The sequence below is a fragment of the Betta splendens genome, chromosome 19 (genome assembly GCF_900634795.4).
Source record: "Betta splendens chromosome 19, fBetSpl5.4, whole genome shotgun sequence".
Taxonomy (NCBI): domain Eukaryota; kingdom Metazoa; phylum Chordata; class Actinopteri; order Anabantiformes; family Osphronemidae; genus Betta; species Betta splendens.
This window is the reverse complement of record NC_040898.2, coordinates 7,669,500-7,697,364: the sequence shown is the minus strand read 5'-3', so window position 1 is coordinate 7,697,364 and position 27,865 is coordinate 7,669,500. Positions and strand designations below refer to the sequence as shown.

Here is a 27,865-nt window from a genome sequence, read left to right as displayed (position 1 = left end):
ATCCAAACGCTAATGCTACAATCCATCTAAACATCAGTATCTGATACTGATGTTGGATGTGGGATAGTTTGGAGATGAAGGGGGAGAGGCAAGACTTAGTGGAATAAGGGGGACGCCGGGTGAGGAAGGATGAGGGTGGAGCTGCCAGAGAGGAGGAAGGCCGACGGTTGTGGAGGAGGCGGACGTGCGACAGAGGAAGATGTAAACAAAGCGAAGGGAGAAACGGCTTTGGTTCAGACAGAGGCAGACACACAATAGACAGATTATGGTTCCCCCAAACCGGGCACGATGACAAAACCAGTGGTAGGAAAGGTGGAGGGGAAAAAACGCTGCTTTGTCGAAAGAATGACATGAATCTGCTCTCATCTCCAACTTCCTTCAGTGTTTTAATTATCAAAACATGGATTCATCCCTTTTGTCTCTTGCCTTCTTCCTCTGTACCTATTGTTGCCTTCCATCCGCCCTCTTTCTCCACCGTCACATTATGGCGGTACATCCACTTTTCACCATCCGCCGTCGTCTCGTTCTTTCCATTCATCCCCGTTTTTTTTTTCTCCCTTCCATCCATCGCTGCCCCAACCCCTCCACCCCTCCACCCTCCCCAGACCGATTTGCCTCGCTCAGTGGCAGGGTATTTGACAGGCCTGCTGTGGGAAGATAGCGCGATTGAATGCGAGTCCCCGGGGAGGGAGGAGGAGGAGGGTAAAAAAAGGGTGAAGTGGTATTAGCTTGTGAAAAAGGCTTGGCACCAGACTGCAATGAGGAGAGGAGAGACAGAGAAGGGGCTGGGTGGGATCTGGGCTGGCAGGGAGAAAGCCAGAAACGGGGCTTAGGGCGAGCGGGGACTGATAATGTTACCCCAGACGGAGAGAGAGAGCGAGAGAGAGAGAGAGAGAGAGAGAGAGAGAGAGAGAGAGAGAGGGAGAGAGAGAGAGAGAGAGAATGAGTTGGAGCAGGAATGGATACCAAACATTTGTACTGTAGCCTTGAGTATAGGAAGAGCTCAGACATAAACAATATGACAAGAGATTAGAACTTCACCAGAGCTTCGTAGAAGGGGCGAGGGTATGTGGGTCAGGCGTCTGAGTTCAGCACCATGGACAGCGACGTAATGGAGCTCCGTGATCATAGGGAAGCGCTTCACCTGCCCATCCGGCCAGTCACCAGTGCTGGCTTTTGACAAGAGCATTTCACTTTTGAAATGAAGTGCTGACCTGAAATCTTTGGAAACAGAGAAAGTAACCACTTAACATGATGCCTAAAAATAACAGCAGCAGCGGCAGAGCACGGTCTTGTTGTCTCCCCTGCTACTGCGCTTGTATTTTCCCTCTTCCTCTCAGATCCTCACATTTATTAAGCTCCGGCCTGTCATTGTCCATAAAGGCTGTTCTAGTATCAGCTCCTTTCCTCTCCCTCCTGCCCCTCTGTACCTCCACCCCCCCCCTCCTCATCAACGGGCTCACCTCCAATCACCCTTGGTGCGTCTGACAGCGGAGCGAGAGAGCGAGTGGAAGAGATGAAGTCTGGAGGAAGGAGGGTGGGGGGTCGTAAGACCGCTGTAAAGGGCCCGAGAGTTGACAGCTATGGGAAAGAACCGCTGACCTCGCTTATATAAAAGAAAGTAGAAATAGTTGGGCGCGCGGAGGTGAGGACGGAGGAGACGACGAGCAGGGATGCAAATGGATAAAATCAATATGGTTGGTTCAGTTTAATCATGCCGTGCCCCCGTTGGCGCGTCTGCTGTGACACCACGGTGCTTAGAGGTGAGATTTTATTGGTCACAGTCCCTCTTTGTTGTGTGTCAGAGCTTTTATGTGGCCCACTCTTCATTTAGAGGATTATTGCGTTTTTGTTTTTCATCTATGTATATTACAATGTAAATATGTCCAAATGAAAAACACGTATGTAGTAATTTGGTGGGCGGATAAAAAACAAAAACGCTTATTCAGAAGCTGCAGCAGTGATTCTATTTCTGCTTTAGACCCGATAACAGGCGTCAAGTGCATTTTTAGATTCCTACACTAACCAGCATTCAGTTCCCTGGCTCCCACTGCCATCGCTCTGACAGTAGGGCTGTTAAGTCCCTCCACTGAATTGCTGTGTTGTGTAGGAACTGCAGACCCCTGTTGTCCAATCAGGACGCATTAGCTCGCAGGCCTCAATCTGTCAGAGCTGCACCTAAGGGAGCCCAGGGGAAATGTCCCATACTATATCTAAATGCTAATCAGCAATCATGTTGTTAATGAACACAGAAAAAGTCTTACCCACAACCTTTTTCTGTGTCAGGACAAGGATGGAGCAGTTGAAGCCTCAGAGCTGTGAACATTCTAAGCCATTGTTCATCTTCCTGTTTTAATTCCTACATTTTTCTATGAGTTGTTTAAATTCACTGCCATAGATTCTCATTTAGGGGATCTGAGCTGTGTGGGGCACGTCAGGAGCCATACTTTGATGTCAGAGCCTTTTATACCACTGACTGAACCCACAGCAGATGTTTTTTAATTGTTAATTGATAGCGTTGACTTGAGCGAGGTTCTGTGTGTCTGAGGTGGCTCGCGCCGTTTTGTGTCTGTCTTTTTCACCGCATGATGAACGAGCCTTGTTTTTTTGGGCACGTGGAACCTGAACCTGGCAACCCGAACCTGGCACCCGTGGCCAATCTGGGAAGCGCTCCACTGCCAGTTTCTTTCCAGCTCAAATGTGGCGGGTGATGCTGATCAGCGACGATGCTCGGCAGCAGGTAAAAAGGGGCGGAGCCAAGCAGAGAAGGCGAGAATCCGCACGGCAGTTGTTTATGAGCTCAACACTGGGATGATTTATCAGGTTCTTTTCATGCCTTTGCATATATCATGGCATCATTATGTGGTAATCTGAGCTAACTTTGTTTTGTTTTGATGAGTGAGAGCGTGGTGAGAGCGGCCCCGTGTGTGTGGGCTCCTCAGTGCTGTATAAAAGTAATAATATAGCAACACGTAGGCTGAATTTGCCTTGGGTTTTTGATTTCTCTCATCTAGGGCACTGTGGGATGACAGCTGAGTAAGAAGTGCTCTTACATTTACTCAATGACTCAGTGTGTGTGTGTGTGTGTGTGTGTGTGTGTGTGTGTGTGTGTGTGTGTGTGTGTGAGAGAGAGAGAGAGAGAGAGTGATGATGTGTATACAGAGTGTTTTCTGGCGCAGATGTGTGTGTATCTTCATTTTGTGTTTGTTGGTGCTCTGCGTAAGTGTGCGTGTTCTGCACGACTGCGTGCGTGTGTTTGTGTGTGTTCTCTGGCCGTGACGATAAATGAAATAATCAAATGTTTATGATGCGTAAAATGGCAATTGTCAGCAGTGGTGACCCTCCGTGAGTGTGCGTGGATGTGCTTCATCTGCCTCGGTGTGTGTGTGTGTGTGTGCGTGTGTGTGTGTGTGTGTGTGTGTGTGTGTGTGTGTGTGTGTGTGTGTGTGTGTGTGTGTGTGTGTGCGTGTGTGCGTGTGTGCACGCGCTGTCAAATGCAAGGCTGTTATTAACAACTCTCTACACAGAGAAATGGAGCAGAGGCAGTGCAAGGTCTGTCAGCCAACAGAGGGAAGGGCGCGAGACGACGGCGAGGCGCGCCGTACGCGGACGACGCGCGCGAGCCGCGAGGTTGTTTAGGCAATTTCTAAGTTCACCTGAAGGTCACGGCGACGCGCGGGAGGTTGCTTAGCTACGCCCCAAACGAGGCCAGGTTAAATGTAGACGGGGGATTTCAGAAGTGTCCAATAAGTGCAGTCCAACCTTTCCCGAAGACTATTACATTTAATCATTTCTCACTGAATCTGCCGAGCATGAGTCGCACGAGCGCATTAGGTGCGACGGGCGTTCGAGTAAACAGAGAGCACGCGCAAACAGAACTCCACTCCATTTCAATCAGAGACGCGACAGCTAAATTACCCACTCAGTGCGACGACACCCTCTGACTTTTTTTTCATAATCAATCACTGTTTACAGGCATTTTTGAATAGAAGTGAAGGCGGGTTGTTTATACAGTAGCCGCCGCTATGACTGGATATCAACACTGTGTCTACAGGCAGCAAACGTACTTTCATTAATGTTCAGGTACGAGTGAACATGAAGTGGTGAAAGTTGTGACGTGCGTCTGCAGGCTGGCGTTTCTCTTCGTTTCTATTTCCAAACTCGCGGTGACACTGAGGGAAATTTAATTCACACCTCGCAGCGCGCGGCGCCAAAACAATGCGGCGCCGCGAACGTCGGACTGACCGTGACGTGACGTGACGTGACGTGACGGAAGCCGCTCTCGGGCTCGCGCTGAACAAACCCCAGTGACACCCGGGAAAACTTATCGCCCGCTACAGAAATAACAATAAAACATTACGCGCTGCACTCACAATTGGATAAAACGCGGTTCCGTTCCGCTCATTGAGCGTTTTCACGCTCGTGCCAAGTCTGGGAGTCGAGCTTTACGCGGGAAGCCGTGCTTAGCACAGCTTTAAGTCAGTGTTTCGAACGGTGATGTCATCAATTAGCCGTGACAGGCTTCGGGAGTGTGCGTTATCTGGTCCGGCTCGCAGACGCGCTCGTCAGCTGTTACCGCGGCCCACTTCTGTGTGCACAAGCAGCTTCTCACTGACAAATCGCCGTCATTGTCGCTTTTGATGAGCTTCTGAATAATTATCCTCTCCACAGTGATCCGTGTAGATCTATCTTAGATTCACAGCCCTATCTGCCGCGCCATCAGCAGCCGAAGCGCAGCCTCTCCATCATGGCAGCGGTGTTAATTCTGCTAATCTGTCACTGGCTGTGGAAATGAAATTCAGGCACCTGTTCAACTAATATCCCAATAAGGCACAGTAATGACTCCATTTCATTTTTTTTCAACTTTTTGAGTAAGTGTCATTAAGATGTTTTGCAAAAACTTTTATCGGGCTGTTATGAGTGTCGTCTGATTCACATGTCCGTTACAGCATGTTCTGTTTGCGCCCCTCTTCACCCCTGCATCTCATAACCCCCCCCCCCCCCCCCCCCCCTCCGCCCCCTCCGCCCACTTCCGTCTCCGCTCCGTTTCAACCGATCCGAGGCCAGACGGAGCTTTCGCCAAATTCAACCCCGCAATACATTCCTTTTAATTAAGCAATTAATACTGGTTGACAACTTTGTTGGGCACATCAGTTATTCTAATGTGCCGGAGAGATGTTCACTTTGGGTAAATGAGTCATGAGGCGAGCCGGGTGAGGAGAGAGGAGGGCTATCACACCGAGGCTTTATTTCCACTTAAAGAGCCCATTATCTGCCGCTGCTGCTGGGGCGGGAGGCAAACGCATGGAACTGTAGTCATGCTTTATGGAGTGTTAGATTAATTATTTTATTTTAGTGCTTTAAAGTCAGTTTTATATAGATAATTGTGTGGGGTAAAATGGAGCACCCTGGTCACGTGACTAAACAGCTGGCTTCCTACAGTACCTGTCTCCTTAGTAAATATAGCAACAAGCTCTCAGCCTTGACATTACAGGTCATTTACATCATCGGGTCTTATTGCGATACGTGTGGATGCAGTATATTTGTAGTGTTGCGTACTGTATGTGTATGTGTTTCTGTCTCTTTGCATGATCCCTGTGTTTTTTTACATTAAAAATGGGATTCCAGAAACCTAGAAATCATAAATAATGAATGAGGTGTACCGTGCTATAGATAGAGGAATATAATCAAAACATTATTGTGCATTCAATGAAATATGCAGCAGTAAAAAAAGATGCCGGAGTGCTTGTAGGAGCACTTAACCTTGGCTTTCTCCCCTGACTCTCCACTACTGAGCTCCCTGATCCTGCTTGTCTAACCCTCTGCTGACATTAACACACACACACACACACGCTTCTGGACTTTAGGAACTTTTCCTCCGGCTTACCGTAATGAGCAAGCAGTAGGGGTCTCGTTCGCTGAGCAAGGGTCGAGATGCCCAGATTTCCAACCGGATCAGGGTTTTTTTACGTGTTAAGCGCCTTCTCCGTTCTCCTAATGAGGATATCTGAGGACTCAAATTGCCTCTTAACACGCGGAGTGTTAACGCGAGGAGCTGACATTAAAGCGTGAGACCCTTCTGATTATGTGATTACGCCTGATGGCTTCAAAGTGCCCTTCCATCTCGTTACCCGGTAACACGGCCGTGGAGTGACACGGGCTCATCAAAACAAAACAAAAAAGCTGTTTTCAACACCCGTGAGCTTTTTGAGATTTCTTCATCGCCACGTGATGGAAAGCATTTTCTCCAGCCAGCAATCTGAACATCCGCCGTCTGGTATTCGGGTCTCGTCTCCGGCGCCCAGCGTGTACCTGTGTTTACTGTTTGGATTCTCAGCAACCGAAGCTGTGATTTTTTTTTTCTGGATGCGCCCCCCCCCCCCACCCCCCCCCCCCCTCCCCCCGTGGCTCCTACCTAGATTTCCCTCATATCTCCGTGGGGAGCTGTGAAATCCATTTAGAGGCGTACAGAGGAGCTACAGGTTCCCGGCGTTCTGTCTGAGGCTTCGGGGAACGCACAGCGGCATTAATAATCCATGCGCGGCGCGCGGAGGCTCCGCGTTTTGGTATTCCACATGATAAAGTGCCTTCGATGCCCGTTAGCCCCACCGTTAAATGAAGAACAAAGCCACGCTGGGACGGAGGAAGCCAGGTTCTAACAGCGTTTGCTGCTCGCGCTAATGCAGCGGGCCTCCTTTCAATTTGTCCGAGTTTGTTGTTGGGAGGATCCCCGCGTGCCTCTTCCCTCCGCTCCCCGTTAATGATACGTTTGATGGGCACGTTCTGAAGGCCTCTCCGGGTGCCTTGGCTTCAGGTCCTGCCGCCGAGCAGCGGGTCGCCTGCGGTCGAGGCCGCGCCGCCGCTATCGGCCTAATCGCGGCTTAATCTTCCCGGAGGTAATTCCCGGCGCGGCGCTCGGCCGCCGCGAGGTTATAATCTCGGTAACCGCGGCGACGCCAGTCCAACAAATGGCGCTAATCTCCAGGCAGATGAAAGGCGAGATCCCCGGGCCGTCGCCGGGACGACGCTGTTTATTGTTTTGCCGCACTTATCGGCTTAACATGTAAAGATTCCACAAGAAACAGCTCAGTGGTTTTAAAGGGATAAAGATGGCTTAGTGCCAGAGCTGTGTTTTCCTCACACTTTCCACCTCTGTCTGTTGTCTGACAGAAAAAGAAACAGAAATATTCACACGCAGGCCTCTACATGTAGGTTGTGGCAGACGAAAGATGGTTCTGTGTGAAAACAAATAAATAAATACTATTATTTCATCCTGACATCTATTATCATCATCTAGGATTTGGTTTTTGCTAAGAAGGTCAAACAGTGATGTTATTCTACAATATCTGTCCCCCACGTTCTCCAGCACTGTCCTGGATACATTTGCAAGCTAATTAGGAGACTGAGACTCTGCTGACTATTAATTCTGCCCACGTTTCCTGTGAAGACGACTGCAGCCTGTTGACATAGAAGTTTTGGCGAATAAATGCATGAATTAGTCTAATTAGCTTTACTTATCGAGCGGGGGCTCGTGCATTGTTGTGAATATTGCGGGAGATCAGTCAGCTTCCGAGGCTCATGGACAGGAATGTGACCGAGGACCTGTGAGGGACTCTGGCTACTGTAAACGGAAGGATGGACGGAGGAGGCCGCTGTGTGTGTGTGTGTGTGTGTGTGTGCGTGCGTGCGTGCGTGTGTGCGTGCGTGCGTGCGTGCGTGTGTGTGGCAAGGTTAAATCGTAGCCAGACCCACCTCCAGCGCCGTGCTGTACAGGCACCGGGCTAATAACTTCAATTATCCCAGCGCTCGGCTTTGGGCCACAGCTGATAGGACAGAGGCAAGCATTATCTGCCTGAGGTACACACACACACACACACACACACACACACACACACACTGAGCTCCGCGAACCTCCAAACGTATGGAGGCAAAGGAGTGTAAAGATGAGTGGAGACGAACGCTTGATCAAGTTTAATGAAGCGTTTCCTTTACTTTGTTTCTGTCCCGCTAATCTGCCTGGACTGCATCAGCTGTGGAGCAGACAGTAAAAAAGGCAAACATGGCGTCTCTTCCCGTCAAAGGCAAACAAATGAGCTGCATGCGCCAAAATAAAGGCTCTGCAGTCGCAAAACAAGGAGCGAGCGAGAGGAAAGAAACAAAGCGCGTGCAGCGAGATGAGACGGAGGATGAGAGGAGACGACGGAGGGAGGACGGCGAGAGGAGGCCGGGCGCCCTCCTCGCCCCCGCTCTCGCCTCCCGCCGGCCTCAGCCTCACCCGCGCTGTCATACGTGAGCTCTGGAAGATGGCGGCGTCGACAGGGAGACAGAGGAAGAGGAAGAGTCTGATTTCCTTCACGCGCTGCTTTGATTCCGGCGCTGATCGAGAATAAGAGGATGTCTCCCTCTCTAAGACACAGGTTTTCTTACTGCAACGTGCTTTTGTCCTGATCGACCCTAAACCCAACTCCAGCTGCACCCGAACTCTGCTTAAAGGCCTTTAACCCCGTTCTCTGTTTCTTTTTATTGCCCTGTACTTCACTGGGCTGTTTTGAAATCAGCGCTGTTAAATGAATGATTAGGGAGCAACAGCGGAACAGCGGCTGATTTATCACCGCCCGCTGCCACAGATTCATACCAGCGTTTGCCTTATAAATGACTAAATGTCTGCTTAATGGTCTCGCGTGAGGATGCTGATGTTGGCCGTCGATGCAACAGACGCCGCGCGTCTCTCGTGACATTTTCTTCGACAGTGATGGAGCCGTCGCAGATCAATAATGGGCACGGCAAGAAAAATCGGGATTTATGAAGCGTCTGCGCAGACAAACGCTGGTGCGTGAGCTGGAGTCGGACCGAACTCCCGTCTCGCAGTTCGCCGCTGGACGCGGGTGCTACTTCCTGGGTCGGGTCAGAGTTTTCCCAAACGCATGAATCAGTTTCATTAAGTGGCACGCTTCAGATTAAAGCAGCATTAAATCTAATTAGCACAAAGCCAATGTGATAGACTAGATTAGCTGAGGATTTATCAGTCTAATTGTTAGTGGCACCGTGTTTCTGTGTCTCCTCTGCTCGGCTAATGAAAGTGAAGCACCAGAGGCCGAAGGGAAACCACTGAGGACTTTGTTGATGATCTGCAAAGCGCACGGCTGCTGTTTTAGACTCTGATCAATAGGGGGAAAAATCGGATGCTGCAGGATGGCACATCAAACCGGAGCGGCGGGAGGAAGCGGGGGGAGATCTGGGGGCGACCGACGTGACTCCTGAGCTCCTCGTCGAGGCCGAAGACGCGCTCTCGCAGCACTGAAAGATTAAATAGCTCCCTCTTCGTGCTGGCGTGACGCGCGGCTGCTGCTGCTGCTGCTGCTGCTTTAAACGCACGCGCTCCTCTCCCAGTAGTCGCACGAGGCAGCGGCGCCTCGTCTCCCTCCCTATGTTCACATGTCTGGGTAGATGTATAATTGATGAAGCCACAAAACCGACGTGCATAAACAGCGCTCGCTCCCGCCTTTTGCTGGCAGTTTTGTCTTAATTATTCACAAGCTTATCAACACAGAAAAGGCGACGCGCTCGCCGGCTGACGGGGGGCTTTAAACTGGGCCGCTGTTGAAAAAAGCTGCTCCACATTCGTGGAAGCGGGAAGGTCCTCTAAGGGCTCGGCGGCGACGGAGAGCCAGACAGCTACTGTCCTCAAATCCTCCCGCTCATCCAGCGCGGGGAGAGGTTTGATGCGTTGCCACCGAAGCGCTTTTCAGAGCGGAGTGAGGCGGGCGGCTCCTCGCTATCCTGCGTTTGCAAAGACGCCCGTTTCTCCGCTTGAAGCCATATGCTCGGCCCAAGAACAGCAACTATGATACAAGGCTGGGGAAAGCAGCGGTAGTAACGAATTAGAGTTTTATGGAATCACTGTACGACCTCAGACTGAAGATGTTTGTGTCAGTTGTTTTATTTTGAAAGGACAAATATCCTTTAATAGCTACTTTTGGCCTAATAAGCATCACTGACAAGAACAGCCAAAATGCAAAAACGATCTGCCTCAGCTTTTCGCGGTCCCATCGGTCACAGCCCGTCTCATACTTACGGTCGGGCTGTGCTTTTGGGCCCCCGGGGGCCCTTCACTCGACTACTGAATCACACGCGCTGCTGCTGAATAGGCACCGGTCAGGTGCAGGTGCGCGTGCGAGCGTGTGAAGGTGACAGAGGAGTTCAAAGGAGCCCGCGGGCGGCGCTGAGTCGACAGGGTTCTCGTGGAGCCCGGTATTGAACCACATCTGAGACCAGCGCCGCAGCTTGGACCGGGGCCACCCTTTGTGTTGCTCGGGGCCCCCTGTGTGAATGTTCGTCTAATACGGCGGCTCGCGGACGTTGCATCAGAGCCCCGGGGGAAGATCGGGGGCTCCAGCAGGTACGAGGGATTCAGGAGGAGATGAATGGGTGACGGGTGTGAAGTCTGGTCAAAAACTGAACCAGCCATGTGTCAAATAAGAAAAAAAACGCACAAACATTAGCATTTTTAGTTTCATGTGAGCTTCCCTATCTTTGTTTCATGATAGTTTCCAGAGGGGGGCATTTCACAAACTGTTTGCCAAAAGCCCTGTATTGTATAAGACTTAATGTACTGTGAAATTAAAAATCTCTTAAAAAGCATCCCCAACACTGTGGAAACAGCATGGAAGCTACTTGTAATATTCATGCTTGGCCACCAAAAAAGATGAAGCCTATCCATTCTGGAGAGGTGTTGTTGCTGACAGGACAGGAGTGGGGGCTGAGGGAGGGAGAGGAGGGAGGAGAGGGGGAGACGTGCTGATATGGGTCGAGCAACAATCTTAGACGATCATGGTCGTATTTTTCATTTCGTGTGTTCAGACGTAGAGAGGTCTGGACTGCACGCGTTATCGTTGTGGCCCCGCCCCCATGCTCACCTGGCCACACCCACTCTGCTCTGCATGACACACACACCTCCACAGCTCCTCCCGGCTGCTCAACCCCTGCACATCCTGCCCTCTCTCTCTCTCTCTCTCTCTCTCGCTCTCTCTCTCTGCTTCGCTCGTCCCCGGCTCCAAACCCAGCTCGCTCCACCTTGCCCGGTTCACGCCTGGTGCTGACCTGAGCTCAGCTTTGGCTGCCTCTCTACCTGAACCTCTCCAGGTGCCGTGAGTAAATGTCCTAATTGGCTTCTGCCAGTAATTGAATTATTTAGCCTTTGAACCGGGGCCTGTTACTGTGGCTGGAGGAATCGTTGGCTTTTTGCTCTAGGCTTCTGTGTGTTCTGCGGTGTGAAACCCGTTGGCGTTTGCCAGCTGGTATGTGGAGAACGATCATTTGAAACCCTCTTGCTGCTCCAGGCATTAGTCACCCCTGTCTGTGCTCTCACACTGGGTCAGGAAAATGAGTCCACATCCACTGTGACCCGTGGGTCATCCCACTCTCTCCCCGGTGCCGCCCTCCTCCTGAACCGCTCTGCGCTGTGAGACGGTGGGATGAACACCCAGCAGGGGGCCGGTTACCCTCCCGACTCCCTTTGTGCTCGGCGCTTTGCTTACACCGAGCCACCCCTTGCTTCACTTTTATCTGTCAAACCAAAAGAAAGTGATCTGGAGTTGCGTCACGCTCTTCGCTGACGGTGTCCAGAGCTGTTTGGAGGATGTGGGAGTGCGTGTCGGTCCTGATAGTGTGGGTTCTGAGCAGCTCTGGGTCAGTCTGTGTGTCCCCTCGTATGCTGCATGTTGCCACTGCTGTCAGTCTGTCACCATGAGAAATTAATAAATGACTCCCACCATGGCTAGAAACCTCTTGTTTTGCTGCCTAAGTCATGCTGAGGCGTTGGGTTAAAGCTGACCCTGCCTCAGTGCAACTTACTGTAAGTGCACCCATGCAGAACCAGCTGACAGCTCCCTTCATCTTCAGCACCTCTCCTCTGTCCTGCCTTCTGACCTTTGCCTCTGACCCTGGGATGGCTTCACCAGGCCCCAGTGTGAGCTAACAACACAGTGTGTCTGTGTCTGTGTGTGTGTGTGTTTGTGTTATGAACTAAACTGTGCTGCAAAATTCATTTTTCCTCAGTACAGCATATACAGTAGTGAGGCCCGTTATCATTTTTCAACCTAAACTCTTTTCATCTGAAAACAAAAACATGCTCTGTGCTTAGACATTCATCAGACCTACACACCTAAAGGATTTCCTGTTTGTTTCCTTCACAATAATGACTGATGCATACAATGGGCACATTTTGTATCATAAATGTAAGTCAAAGACAGCACTGCTCAGTTTTACTGTCTTTTGTAAAGTTTACAATCCTGGTAACTACCAATTACTGTAGTATTGCCACTACCTACACATTTCATCCACACAGAGTCAAATTGCATGAAATGTGCAGAGAAGTGACATCACCTGCAGCAACTTGGGGTTCAGTGACCCGATACCCCTTTTTTGTAAATGAAGCAAAGCTGGAGAGCCGCTCCCAGACGAGCCCCAGGCCACAGGAGCGTGTTGGAGATGTATCGGAGGTGACCGGCGCCAGAGGTGCTCCCCAGACCAGACGTGGGGTATCAGGTTGGCCCTGTCAGCAGTAAGTGATCCAGGGATCAGTGGAATGGCATCGGAGGCAGACACTAGTACATTTATTTATTTTTTTAAGCTTGTCTTGATGCCTCCCAGAGCTAATTCATTACAAAGCAGATAGTGTAAAGAAGCGAAGTCGCAGACATACGTTTGACTCTGAAAAGTCAGCTCCACCTGTGTGGAACGTGACCGCGGCCACGTCCCACTCATATTGTAGCAGCCTCCAATTCTAATGAAATGAGCAGAGCAATTTGGGAATTTGATTTGTGTGTAACAAGAGAGTGAAGGAAGGGTATAGAGGAAAAAAATGAGGGGGGGGGGGGTGCAGTCCCCACAGAAGAGGAATGAAACGAATGGATTTGAAATGCTTTTTGATGCTATGAGTTGAGTTTTAATTTTATTTTTTTTTTTAACGCGGAGCTTCTCGGAGCGCCGGGCGTCGCTCCCTAAAGGCTGACTAGGGGCTCTCGCTTTCAACACATCCCTCGCAAGCTGTACAACACAACAGCAGTTCAAATGGGACCCGAATCCAGGCCGACAGCTCCTCTTCATCCCCCGAGCTAATTACCTGCAGGGTGACCGTATGCTCATTAAAATCCCCCCCTCTCCCAAAAAAAGTTCTGAGTGGTTTTCCAGCCTTAGCAGGCAACAAGGAACCAAGGGAGCTTCAAAGCAGAGAAACAAACTACCTTGAAATGTCCCCCTTTCTCTTTTTTTAACATTTGAGAAAGAAAAAAAAAAACGAGTGGAGATGATCCACAAGGAGAGAATTGGAAGCCGAGCTGACGCTGCAGTAATCTGGTGTAAAATTGAGTGAAATTTGGAATTGTGGAATAAACGAGGCCCGCGTGAGAAGTGATGATACTGCAGTCGCCTGTAATAAATATTTCCAGTCTGTTTCACTCAGCGGGGGGACGCGCCCCGCTCTCATTACCGATTCTGGACCAGACGCCCGGACCCGCGGTAACTCCTCTGTAGCCGCGGTTGTGCTGCTTGCAACGTTTCCTGAAACGCACGCCGGGCTGCCCGCGACGCAAACCTCCTTTCTGCCGGAATCAAACTCCGTGACAGAACTCATTGATATTAATGAAAAACCTTCCCCACAAAGTGCTTTTCAGACGCAACCTCCAACCTTACAAATTGTCTGACGGAGGTGTTAAGCTTATCTCTTGCCAGTTCTTTATGAAAGAACCAATGATTTATTATGTGGATCAAAGAAACTGTGGTTTACAATTAATTTTGTTGAATAGTTCTTTAATACCATGGTGAAAATATGTCCCTTTAGTGATAGGGTCTGCTGAATTAGAATTAATTCCTGTTTAATTGTTCCTATATTTCAGTGGATGTGATGGCGCTGGCTGGGCTGAAGTAATTTATTTCCTGCTTAGCATGAGAGATGGTCCATGGCTAAAGCTGCCAGGGGAGGAGTGGTTAATTGCAGTAGATTGCCTTATCTCCTTGTAATTATGCCCGTCTCGTTGGAGTTCCCTGGCTCCAAACGGCCCAACGATGCTATCAGACCACAGACAAGGAGGGGAGAGGTGGAGACACGGACGTGGCTCCCAGACCAGACCTGGCCTTTATCAAAAAAATACAAAGTGGCTTCTTTTGATCGGCTTTAACCAACAAACGCACCACGGTCCCATTGCGAAAACAGTGATTTTGTTTTGGGGTCTTCTCAGTCTGACTGGCGTGACTGATTATCTGGACTGAGGCCGAGTCCGGCATATGTGAGGAGGACAAGGACGCGGTGACTGTATGTCGCATGCGTAGCCTTTTAAACGCATAATAGAGGAGCTCTGCTTCAGACGGAGTTGATCTGTAACGCACAGCGACAGGCCTGTCAGTCACCGGGCTTCATGTCAACCCCATAGGCTCCGAGAGAAATGATCAGTGTGGAAGTCAGCGTGACTCAGAACACCCTACTGAGGCCGCCTACTGCTGTGCGTGTGTGTGTGTGTGTGTGTGTGTGTGTGTGTGTGTGTGTGTGTGTGTGTGTGTGTGTGTGTGTGTGTGTGTGTGTGTGTGTGTGTGTGTGTGTGTGTGTGTGTAATCACACCCAAGCATGCATTTAGACAGAGATATAATAATATAGAGTAAGCTGCTGCCACCGGGTCTCCCCTCTAGTTCTCTGATGTTTTTATTGGCTTTATTATGTCTTTATATAAAAACCTGGGCATGTTTGAACCCTGCTTGATCTTAAGAGCATGACAACGGAACTGTTCATCTCCATTACTGCTTTCTAGACGGCCTCGCTTCAGTGTTGTCGCTCCTTCTGCTCTGTTCTGGGGGAGCAGCCCCGCGGGGGGTCTTTGAAGTGACGGCGGGTTAAGTTGAAACGCTCCTGGCTTCTCTGCAGCTGATTGGCTCGGTCTCTGTCTGCGGGAGAGGGAGATTTTATAATAATGCGGTGAAATTGCGTGTGAAATTGTATGAGTGTTTGTTTCTTTCTGGCTCTTGTTTTAACGTCTGAACTATTATCCATTGTGTGATACAGCACACATTTCCCAGACAACCCAGCTTTTACCGTGCTCTCCATCCAGGAGGCCCTTCCCTCTTCATACGCTACTGAACCTCGGCTCGGGGCGGGCGCCGCGCGCCACTGGACGTCCTTTTTCTGAATGGATCGGTGCCGCTTGGCGTGCGCGCCTGGCGTCTCCGTGGCCCCGGCCTCGTTAAGCAGAGTGCAGTAATGGATGTCAACAGGCCGGCCTCTTCGTACGGTGTCATCATTAATCACCGGGGCCCGGATGGCATCGCCCCAAGTCGCTCTGCTTAACATTCAGAGCACAGTGCAGCGTAGTGGGCCACCAGGCCAGCCAGGTCCGCTCCCACTCACTGCTGCTTTCCTCACAGACGGGCCTCTTCCTGTTGGATCAAACACACTTTGGTTTTCTGAGCCGGGGTCGGTGAACAGGGAGCATCCCGGGACGAGCGAAGCGGCCGAAAGATGACCGTTGTGTCATTATCGCTTTCCGCTGGATTTAGTGACCTTTTCATCAGTGTTGTCACATTTACTGCAAATGAGCTGAGTGTTGTTGTGTGTGCATGCGTGCATATACAGTACGAGGTTACTATAATTGTTGCCGTCCCTTCATTCCGCTGCGCGCGGTTCACAGGGAGGTCAGGCGCCACGGCTCCGTGGCCCCGCTGGTTTTGTCACACTTTATTTTCTGTTATTTCACATTTGTGGTCAGCTTAACAGCTTTTCCTCCTCATTGCATGTGTTATGAACACGCTAAATGCAGTTGCAAATTATAATTATAAACACAGAAAGTTGTCAAAATCTCCCCACCCCTTTTTTTCTTTGCAAAGTATATTTGTAATAACAATTTATTCTCCGTATCACAAAGCGATAGAGTGAAACAGACTTGCTCCACATTTGATTCTGGACTCGGACTTTGTTCTGTGGAAAATTTTAAAAAATATTAATTATTTGATAGAGTAAAAAAATGAAATTTGGTTGCAGTAGAACGTATCTGACAGGATTCCTGTTTGGACACAGCTGACTCAGACCCCGGCTGTTGAGTTATTTGTCTGAGGGAAATATAAGCAGGCGTATGTTCTTATCGCCCTGGGCTCTTATTTTAATTAAATCTCAATCACTCACACTGACAAGATATACTGGTGCAAGTGTCTCTGCGCATGTGTACGTGTGCGCTTTCAAATTTCAACAAACAAACACACACACACACACACACACACACACACACACACACACACACACACACACACACACACACACACACATGCAGCATCCTGCAGGAATCAGGCAGCGATTCTGAGCCGCTGCACCTGTAAGTGAGCGTCCAAGGGTGGAGGTGAAAGGAACAAAGATGTGTGGTTGTAAGCGCGACGATCAGCTCCCCGTGCCTGACCATCTGCAGTGAGCTGGGCTCAGCGGGGGGAAATGAGGTCAGCTTATCTTTTGAAGCCTGTGAGCTGCAGACAGACGAGGCACCACGCCGGGACTGGAAGCGCACATGAAAGGCAATCTACCAAAATAGCCAAAATATTGTTACGACTGCGGTCGGGCTGCGTCTGGGGGATGCGAACTTCAAACTAGCATGACTCACTGTTCTGTTGCTGATGAAACCTGATGAGTGAAACTCCCATTTTAATCCCCCCTGTACAGGAGCCAGGTTCAAGTCCTGCCTTCCTTGTTTTTATGGGTTCTGTGAATTCACTCCTGCAGCTCTTTGCGTTTCATGGGTCCTTTTACACACTTTGACCCTCACCATCCTCTAGTTATCAATAATTAAAATACCAACAACTGGCAGTTCATTCCATATGTAAAATAAAAACAATCCTCCGGTTAAGCTTTGTGAAGTGAAGAATCTATAGTGAATTCCCAACAGATCAATTTGTAGCAGTAGACGTGAACATAATCACCTTGTTTCATCTCATTCGTGACGCGATCCTGACTGACTGGGCCCAAAAACAATTAACGCCGGGCTTGTGCCACCACGCAGCACATGCACATCTGTACGGGCTCGTCTCTCCGTGGCTGCTGCTCTCTCGCCCCCCCCCCCCCCCCTCCCTCCCTCCACCCCCCCTTTGGCATACATGACAGCAGCAACGAGGACAAGCTGTTTTCCCCGCTGATAAATATTCCGACGCTCTGTGGCTGACAGGCCGGGTTCACCAGGCAGAAGTCACGATGGGCCGCGTGTGTGTGTGTGTGTGTGTGTGTGTGTGTGTGTGTGTGTGTGTGTGTGTGTGTGTGTGTGTGTGTGTGTGTGTGTGTGTGACACTCGGATCGGCCCTGTGATGCCAGGTTTGCATTCTGAACCGGCCTGAGACGTTCCCTCTAGGCGGTGCCCCGCAGTAAGTGTTTAACTAGACCCCCCCCCCCCCCCCCCCCCCCCCCCCCCCCCCCCCCCCCTCTCTCCGTCCTCCTCCCCCCTGTGACAGAGACTCCCGCTTCCAGCATCCTCTGCACCAGAGAAGGGCTGGATGCTGCTTCCTTGCCAGTCTCAAACGCTGACATGCACATGCTGGCGTGGCTTCACTTGGAACAATCTCTCTCCTGTATATTACTCTCGTCTCTCTCCTCCTTTCTTCTCGCTTTCCCCCCTCTCGTTCCTTTGCTGTCTAAACTGCGTGTCCAGCCAAGGCAGCAAATAGACTGGGATATTTATAGAAAGATGAGATAAAAGGGGAATAGCGCCTTTTTATAACTGGACACAGGGGATTATGTTATTTATGACTCTTTCTTCCCTTTTCCAGTCTCTTTATCTCCCTCTTTTCTGTTTGTCTCCCATTTGTGTTTTTTCTTGTCCTTTTTATATATATTTTTTGCAGACCGCTGCCAGTTCCTGTCCCCTAATTACGATCCTCTATGAATTACTGTCCCCTTTCAAGCTAAAGAGGCTTAACGCAATCCAGCAGAGAGGAACACGGAGCTTGATGAAGGTGTAAAAATAGGTTGAGAAGTTCCAGAAAAGGCTGGAGGGGAGGTGTGTTGGGCTGTGGGTGAGAGTAACGAACCTGCATGTGGCTTCGTGTTTGTCAGTGTTCAACTGACAAAACAAACACAGTGAAAATGACACAATAATGGATGGTTTCAAGTCCAATAATGTATAAAGGAGGAAGTGTGATTCCACAGTTATAAAACCAATGTTTACTTAATATCGCAGTGTGTTTTATTTATCATTATTTCCAGTTTGAGTCAAACGTTCACAACTGAACTTGTTAAAAATGTTTCCACCATCTGTTTAAAGGTTTTAACCTAAACTAGGCCGGCAGTCGTCTCTTCGAGGATTTTAGTTCACAGTTTTATGGTAAATTGACCAGATCAAGTATGTTTTTGAAAATAAACATTAACCTTGAGCTTCTGCCAGTTCAGGTTCTGAGAAATGTTGTTAATTCTCAAAGTATCCACATACTAGACCTCAAATCCTTGAATACTTTAAAGGAGCTCTGAGGAACTTTTTTTGTTTTGAATTTTTTAACGTGTTTGTAAATGAATGTACTCAAACAAATGTAGAAGATATTTGAGGTCACAGCATCCTCGGCATTAAATGCAGGCTGTGTGTGTGTGTGTGTGTGTGTGCACTTGTATTTGGATACATAGATAAAGATATTTTATTATATGAATCCCCTTTTTAATAAAATATTTGTTGAGGTTATGCTTTAGTTGTGATGTGTAGGAGTAAGCATGCGCGGCATGTGTGCGCGCGCGTGTGCGTGTAGGAAGCTGTTCCTTTGTTCCTCTGAGCCAAGGCAGCAGGGAACAGGATTCTTGCTTCTGTCTCACACCAGTGAACAGGTGTGGGGGTCAGGCGCTCGGAGTGTGTATGTGTGTACTGAAAGTTGCTATAGAATATGTCAAGACGTGGCGCTCGGTGGCATGGAACTGATTGCCCTGCCAAACCCTGACAATTACCATCCAGGCTAGAAGGCTCGCACACGCACACACACACACACACACACACACACACACACACACACACACACACACACACACACACGCTTTTCAATTCTCTCCAGCCCGGCACTCACTGACTGGTTGTCGCTCTCTGACAATCATGTCATGGAGGGATATATGTGGAACACTGTGCAGCTAATGTCTCTGCTACATTTCTACATGCCGTAGCTTGATGCAAATTTGTCGTGGCTTTCCCACAATGCACAGCGGCACCGAGGTGACATGCACAAAAACAACCTGTGGGGAAAAGACAATAGGACATTATGAGCTCCGATGGTCACGATTGTCAGTTTAACAGTGGATCTCAAAGCTATTAATGTTCAGTTGTATGTAATTATTTTCCTTTTGCTTCCTTGGCAAATATTTAAATTTGCAACGCTTCGGTCTGGCCTCCTTTGTTTCTGTCCCTAGCTGACATCATGCACCTGAGCTTGCAGGACAACTTTTGGTGAATAATCAGATTCTGTTCAATTTCTGCATAAACTGATTTCAAATGGTAAATGGACTTTAGTTTTAACAGTATTAAGGGCTCTTAAATGGAAGAGAGGTTGCTTTGATTTACATTCAGCTTAAATTAAATTACAACACTCTCTCCAACTTTTTTATTCTGTTACAACTTACTTTGCATTCCACTAATTTAGTTTGACAATTTTTGTTGCAAAAGTTATATATCACTCACTGAGCAGTGAGTAAAATAGTTAGCTCAGCATTAGTTGGACATTAATAAGAACATTACTTATGAAATCAGTTGCCTATTGAGTGAAGTTTGTGTAAACAAACCTATCTCCATCATAATCTTTGCACTCAAGTGCAGCACTATTTTATGCAGTGATGGCCTGGGCTCCGTCATTTGAATTGAATCATTCCCTTATTCATTTTCGGAGCTAGAGTTTTGTGACTGTTTTTTTTTGACGTGTTTTTTTAACACTGTAATGTCCGACACCACTTGAAACACCTCAACGGCGCCTTAAGGCTTTAGCGTCGTTCCCAGCAACAGGTTAAATCCGTCCCTGTAAACGTAGCGTCCAGCTCCGAGACATGCAGATAGAGCTGTTTGGTTTGTTCAACAGTCTCTGTACCACCGGAGACGTTTTTTAATATTTTGTTTCTCTCCTGAACTTGTGTTAACTTATTTTCGTTTTTGCTGCTTTTAGCTAGCTGCTAATGTAGCAGAGGAGGAGGAACCGAGCAGGTACGAATGGGATCCGTATATTTGAAATCTGCTTATTTTAGCTGATAACAAACTAACACAAAGATAGTTTTGAAAACTAAAGAGCACTAAGCCAAAGTATACACAGTACTTACAAATATATGCATTAGGTGTTAAAAGTATATCGTCATTTTTGTGTGGAACAAACTAGAAAAAAACTGTCTTCCCCAAACTCCTGTTCTTGTTTTCATAGCTGTATTGTTTTTATTGTTTGTATCAGCTTTTCAAAATCAGTTGAAAAACTGGGAGACGATGGAGGGAGGGGAGGTGTAGAAGAGGAACACAAAGCCCCAACCCTCCATGTGGAGAGAGGAAGCACCTTTCATGATCTCTGCTGTTTAATCATAATCGTGTTTTACAAGTGTGTGTGTGTGTGTGTGTGTGTGTGTGTGTGTGTGTGTGTATGTATATATATACATATGCAAAGGGAAAACAAACCAATCACAGAAACGGCCTTAGCACAAATCACATTCATTTGCTTAAATTTATGGGAAACAATCCGCCCAAAACACACCCATGTTTCCACCGAACCAGTAAAAAAATGATGGGTTCTATTATTTCATGAAGGCAGTGGAAATTATCATTTGAAAATACTTCACAGATGTTTTCTTGAGCCGTTTGTACTCATGTGGGCCTTTTTTTTCCCAGACAGAGGGATGCTGACGGTCCAACAGGTCCTCCCCACGATTTGTCTGCACCTTGGCTACAGACAACCCACGCTGCTGTAACAGGTACGCTCGGTTTCACCAGCTGTTTCTACCAATTACAATAATGGGATTGTTAAAATTGTTATCAAGGTGTTAAAGTATCCAAAAGAGGGTGTGAGATACAATAGTTTCTGACGAGAATGTATGTTCCATTGAACATGGAGTGAATTAGAAGCACTGGTCTGCACCGAATGAAGCCAAGTACAGGTGTAGAAGAGGAACTAACTTTGTTCTCTGGAAAATACAGCTGCTCTACTTCTGGGTCTCTACAGTCCTATTTTCTAACTTTGCGTTTTATAGTTAAGGCCTATGAATTGTTAAGGGGCTTTATCAGCCTGAGGACATTTCTATCCCACAAAAATCCTTCAATACAAGAAATTGAAAATCCCTTTTGCATATTGTTACTATACCATTCATTGGTAAAACTAAAGAGAAGCCGTTTATATCTTCTAAGACAAATATATGTGTAGAGTGTGTATATATTATTATATCTATATATATATATATATATATATATATTATATATCTATCTATTCTCTATTCTATCTCCTATCTCTCTCTATATATCTCTCTCTCTCTCTTCTTTCTCTTCTCTTGTTTTGCTTTATTTTATTATTACTGGAACAGTGCCAATATGTGGATGGAATAATGATCATGTTTGCTGTTGGAAACCCATCATGGAGCTTTAAGACTCATGTGTCTGCGTCGTTATGGTGAGCTCAGTTCCTTTATATTTTCTTCGGGGGCTTTATTCTCAGATCTCACAGAAAGTAGGTGTCAGTGCACAGCAAATTGGAAAATGAGAAAAGCTGGGGCACTGGGGGGGTCTGAGACACTTGCTACTTGTGATTTACAGTTGTGAATGTGTGGGCAAGAGGAAGGGAAAGTTGTAGGAGAAAGCTCTGAGGAAAACGACGGTGGGAGCTGCGTTCACAGTGACCTCTGCAGAAACATTAAAATGAAGAGATAATGCTGAAGGGGTCATATTTCTGCCATTGTTTTTCCTTCCTTTCTTTCTCAGGAAAATCAAACCCATGACAACTTTATTAACCAGAGGCTGATTTATTCAGTGATGCACTTCACTTGGGAAATTGATGCTTGTTTTTTAAAAGGACGGGAACACTATCACTCTTTTAGATTGTTTGTTGCGTTGTGGAGTTTCTGCGCTTCTAAGCCCGTTTTCCCTCGCTCTTTCTCGCTTGTCGTGCTTCCCGAAAAAAGGTGGGCGTCGCGTATAAATCCCAACGTTGTCATAAAGGTGTTTTTACGCTGTTCTCTTCCCAGACCCGAGGAGTTGAGCGCCTACTCCATCAAACTGATTACCCAGGCAAAGCTGGTGGAGCTTACACTTCGTATGACCTGCTCCAAACTACATTTGAGGGTCTTCAAACAACCATATAAGTCTTTTTTTAGAGAGTCCTAGAAACACCCGTAGCAATGCATGACCCCACATACTATATATCTGCCCTTCACTTTAAAGAGCTCTTTGTACTCTGTTGACAAAGTACACAGGCATGTCTAGCTAAGGGGGGGCTGAAGCACAGCTTACCTTAGTGTGTATGATTCTGGCGCGGATTGTATCAGATTGAACCGATTCGTCAACCTCCCTCCCTCCACCAACACCTTCAAAGGCTCACCTGACAGGGCAAAGATGAAAGGCAGAGGGAACAGGAGGCGGTGGGAGGTGTGGAGAGGCAGCGCCTATGCCGCAGTCGAGGCGAAAGGCAGAAATGAAGAATGAAGAGCATAGGCAGAGGATGGATGAGCGGGAGCATTGCTCCAGTCAAAGGTTCATGGAGTTCACGTGTGTGTGTGTGTGTGTAGACATAGAACTCAGAGCTGATATCGTGTTGGGGTTGGTTTTGCTTCGTACGCGTTAACGCTTGGGAGGAAAACAGAAGATGTCAAATTTGATCTGCGCGTTTTGAACTTGCGTCACGCTGATTCATACGTGTGCGCTGCATTGTACCTCAGTCCTTCCACGGACTTCTGTAAACAGCCGCAGTCCAAACCTCATTAACCCAAGCTGCATCCACAACATTTGGTGCTTGTAAACACATTAAAAATTAAATTGCACCTACAGGCTTTGAAGCCACATGTGCATTTTAATTTAAAAGCGTCCTAACTTCTAGTAACAAGCCCTGTTCCTTCTAAAAATGGCCCTGGATGCAATATTCATAATAGTTTTAATAAACCTAGAGTTTGGCAATGAGGTTCATTACAATACAGTCACATGTCATGATTGTACTATTTATACTCAGAAGAAGACAAAGCCAACGCTTGCCTTGTTCTGATGTGACGAGCAGCGTCATATGAGGACACAGTGAACTCACTGATACTCTATCTGCGCCTCTGTCGTGTTTTATCTCTACTATGAGTCACACATTTGGTGGAAGCCAGGATTGCATGCGGCTTAGTCAGCCCACTCTCTCTGAGGTAACAGGGTGTCTCACACTGGGCCTTGGCTGGCAGACTGCGCACCGAAGCACATGTACAGACACACACTTGAACCTGCTCACCCCACGGTGCAACAGATGGGCTCATGGAGAGGCCTTCAGTGGCCAGCAGTCTCCAAGGACAAAGTGGTGGCTCATTCACAGCCACAGTCACACACATTCACACAGTTATTTATTTATTTTCAATATACTTGTGGACATAATGTGCTCTTCAACGACTAACGCTGACCCTAACATGAGATCAGCCTCAAATAGTCCACTGACGATGTGTGTGAGCTGTAAAACTCTGCTCACAACAAAGCTAGTAAATATCCTCCACACAATGTAATAAAAATATGTAGAAACCCACAATCCAACGCCCCACACACTGTGTGTGTGTGTGTGTGTGTGTGTGTGTGTGTGTGTGTGTGTGTGTGTGTGTGTGTGTGTGTGTGTGTGTTACAGATGGACTAGCAGTGCCATTAGGGGACATGAGGAAACATGGTATCATTAATAATACAGTCAACAGTCAGCTACAAGGCCTGGGTTCAACATTAACAACCTGCCAACGTGGCGTGTACACACACACACACACACACACACACACACACACACCATTCCCACCATCGCTTTAGCTGATACAGCTCCACGTGGGATTTAGATGTCTCTTTCTTTCGCTTTTTTGAAAATGTCCTACATTAAAACATGCCCCCCCCCCCCCCCCCCCCACACACACACACACACACTCACTCCTGCAGGCAGCAGATGGTGTGGTGGGCGGCAGGTACTGACACCCCAAACAGCTGTTACCATTACAGAATGCTAATTGCCATCAATCAAGGCAGCACCTCAGTGAATTCATAGGCAGGGTTCATTCTGTGTGTGTGTGTGTGTGTGTGTGTGTGTGTGTGTGTGTTGTGTGGTGTGTGTGTGTGTGTGTGTTGTGTGTGGTGTGTGTGTGTGTGTGTGTGTGTGTGTGTGTGTGTACACTGTAAGACATAAAGACAGCAGCCAGAGTTTTTCCCCTCATTACCTAAACCCAAAATGATCATCTGCGTATATCCTCCTCTCTCATGCTAACTACTAAAGACACCAGGAAAAGAGAGAACAAGCTCCTTATTGTTGCATGTCTTTCCTGCTCATTAGTGTCTGTATGTGTGCCTAGTGTTTAATTTTATATTAATGTGAGGGTGACAGGATCATGTAGCACATTAATGTGAGGTGTGAATCTATAATTCAGCGAGCAGCTGCAGACAGAATGGGATTTGTGCAGGCTGACTAGGGCCGATGCGAAGAAGCCAGTCTATCAAATGTCAGCCGACCTGCAGACAAGAACCCATTCAGACGTCTGATGCGGATCGAGGAGTGATGCACAACAGCTATGCAACACTTGTTGTTCTTACTTACATGTACTTTCATTTTTTTTAATTAGAGGAAAATGAGCACGCTTGGTTTTGTTATGAACCTGTTTAGAAAATTCGAAAGCAAGCTTTAATATTTTTAAAACCTGGTGGCAGCGAAGTTAACTGTTCTACCCTCCTCCTCCTCCTCCTTTCTCTCTTTTTGGGCCATCTTTCCTCCAAACTCTTCTTCATATTGCTTGTTGCCGACCCCTCTGTGTCCTGATTGAGAATTTCACCCTCAAGAAATCAATACTATAATCTTTCTTCTCAACCCACTGTAGATAAGTCTGTCTGGTCTGTTCTCAGCAGTGCTTGGTGGTGTCTGCTTGGAGAAACACCAGCGCCTCTTCCCCACTCAAACGATGGTGATAGGTGTTTGAAAGCAAGGCTACATACAGGAGGTTGTCTGAAATAATGTCATTTAATTAATTTTGTTGGAAAGTTAGAAATTGATTGAATTGAAAGGATGTTTATAACTTCCATCCCATAAGTAAACTTCCTCTTGATCTGCCTTTGCGTCGCTCTCTCTCTCTCTCCTCTCTTTGTCGTCATAAATTGACTGTGTGCTTTTAATTATCCTGTGATGAGCTTTGTCCTTGGTCATTCTTTGCTAGTTTGAATCAGCCCCCGTGCGCTCAGCCAAAGTATGGCGCATATGATAAAGTAGAAACTGTGCAGACCGGATGATTCGACGTGAGTCGTGCTGCCAAACTACCTTTTTCTGGCTGAATAACAGTATGTGGCATATGTCGCCTGTGCCCGTCCATACAAGCGAATATGAGCTGCAGACAATAACAAACAGCTACAAATCCCCGTGCTTTTTCCCGTGTTCTTTATCAGATGACATGGTTTAATGCTGAGCTGCTGCTGTCTGCTGAAGGAGATTTCAATGTAAGACACGATGTGGCCACTGCAGTACGCACAAGCCTAAATTGCTGAGTCGCTGGATTCCTTCAACTGCTGATTTTCCCGTTTGTCATTTACCCAGAGGCTTTTGTGTTCCTTGCCCGTTTACCCAGCAAAGCCGATCCAACGTATTGGGTTCGGGGCTTCAAAGCGATCTCTGTTCTTCCTCGCTGCTTCCCATCTCGAGCCTCGTTTGCATACTCCAACGAGCTGCATGCAAAGTCGTGGATCGACTCGCAACCGATTTTAGCATTGTCACATCCTCTGCCTCTCGATTGAAACTAATAACTACTGGCATTAGTCTAAGGTTGGATGCTACTGATGGTGTGTCTGTATGGATGAATGACAAATGCACCTCCTTTTTGTTAATTTGTTTTCTCCTTCAACTCTCTCCTTTGCTAATCCAGCTCTCTTCGTACCGCATTCTTTTGTGAGTTGCAGAGTTGATTGACTTTGAGAAGATTAAGCTCAGAGGGCCGGTGAGTGTCTCCGTTGAGAGTTGAGGATACCGATTAGCTCCTCGTCTGTTGCTGTGGGTCCCAGCAGCAAGGCAGCTTATGCCAGCGGCCTCGTTTTATAAAACACTTGAGTGGGGCTCGGTCTCCCAACACCTGCCAGACTGTTTGACTTCTTCCCCTTCCTTTGCTTTCAATGGTATGTGCATGTACTGGGGTTTCTTGTTTCTTTAAATATCCAGCAGTTACCAGAACAAATACGCCCCAGGGTCACGTTTCAGACAAACCAATGCAACCCTCACTGCAAACATCACCACGACTGCATGTGGACCAAATATCATTCTCATTAATTGTCTTGATCGTCACAATGACAACACATTAAGTAAAACTTATTCATTAAATTGACATGGTCAGTATGTACAATATAATTATTTATTTGTACTTGTGGTTGTGTGTGATGGGAGTGAGAGATAGTATTTAATACATCACCCTGCGTTTCCAAATCTCTTTTTCCAAATTTGATGGTAAGACTATATTATATATAAAACTAAGCTCACAATTTCTCAGAGGCAAAAACTGTCAACATAACTACAACACATGCACAGTAGCAATCCTCGAATGCAGTAAAATATAGTTAGAATTAAAAAAAGGCTTTTATTTTATTTATACATCTGAGCTGATAGCTGTAGGAAAGACGGCACATCCCATTTTCATAGTAACGCATGTAAGCAACATAACATGAAAGACAAGCAGAAGACTGGAGGCCCGAGCTAATCTAGGCTATGCTTATCAAATCTAGTTTTTCCTCAAGCTCCCTCTGCTTTAGTATCTTTATTCTGTTTGGAGCCGTGCTCTTATTTTGGATGGATGGATATAAACCTCTGCTGGTGCACCCCCCATGTCATAAACCAGTACTTAAGAGACCTGTGTGTTGATGGAAGCGCGTTTCCAGAGCCAGAGAGCGATGGAGAAAACCGAGGACTCCCCACTTGCCTATTTTTATGGTTATGTAACTATCGCGGCATCCGAATATGCTGAGACATTTGTGCGGGAAACGTACACGGGATTAACATCAAAGGCTCTGCGGAGGGAGAGGGAGACGAGGATGCAGAGAGAGGCGCATTCTTCCAGTGTGACTGTAATGATAAAACTGGCTTTACACACTCCTACGGTTAATCACAACAGCATCCCCCTCCTTCCTCCAGGAAACAGTGTTTTTATATTATATTTATATTCACTTACGTAATCTTTTATTATTTCTGTATTTGTTCGTACAAGATTGTACAAGAAGTCCCTCTTCTCGTTGTGTGTTATATAATAATCCACAGTATTCTCTCATTCAAGTGTTCAAGTCAGACTCAGTCACACAAAATACAAATTCCAGGTCAAGTAATTTTATTTTTACCAATAAAGACTTGACCCACTTGAGAAGAATAGAAAAGCGGTGCAGAGGGAGGATAGAGATGGAGGTTCATAAAGGCAGGGGATGAGCCCTCTGATGTGCACAGCAGAGAGCAGATGGAGCAGGGAAGGACAGACTCCAGGGAGGAAACCAGATCAAAAGGAGGTGAGGAGGACGGCCTGCCAGGGTGCGAGAGGAGAAAGAGGGGAGGAGGCTGAGAAAGGCGGCAAGAGGGGGGAACAAGTAGGAGGAGAGGGACAGAACAGCTTGTTTTGCGGTGACAGGTACACGGAGGTCAGGCCGTCGCAGGTGTCTCGCCATCACGCCGTTACTGATAGAGCGTAATGAGACATACGCCCGAG

At 47.5% G+C, this 27,865-nt stretch overlaps 2 protein-coding genes across 16 annotated transcripts in view; one reads left to right on the top strand and one right to left on the bottom strand.

Annotated features, from left to right (window-relative positions):
• LOC114858710 (NACHT, LRR and PYD domains-containing protein 12-like) overlaps positions 1–27,865 on the bottom strand; it is a 351,989-nt gene that overhangs the window by 70,853 nt on the left and 253,271 nt on the right. The window lies entirely within an intron of this gene.
• Positions 1–27,865, top strand: part of LOC114846374 (RNA binding protein fox-1 homolog 3) — a 161,322-nt gene that overhangs the window by 4,971 nt on the left and 128,486 nt on the right. For 5 of the 7 annotated variants that reach the window (XM_055504752.1, XM_055504748.1, XM_055504747.1 and 2 more), the window contains one exon: positions 20,844–20,926. In XM_055504752.1, the coding sequence (XP_055360727.1) occupies positions 20,844–20,926 (83 nt within the window). Of the gene's footprint in view, positions 1–19,723; positions 20,178–20,843; positions 20,927–27,865 lie in introns of those variants that run through there. The other 2 variants (XM_055504750.1, XM_055504749.1) reach the window with 2 other exon arrangements.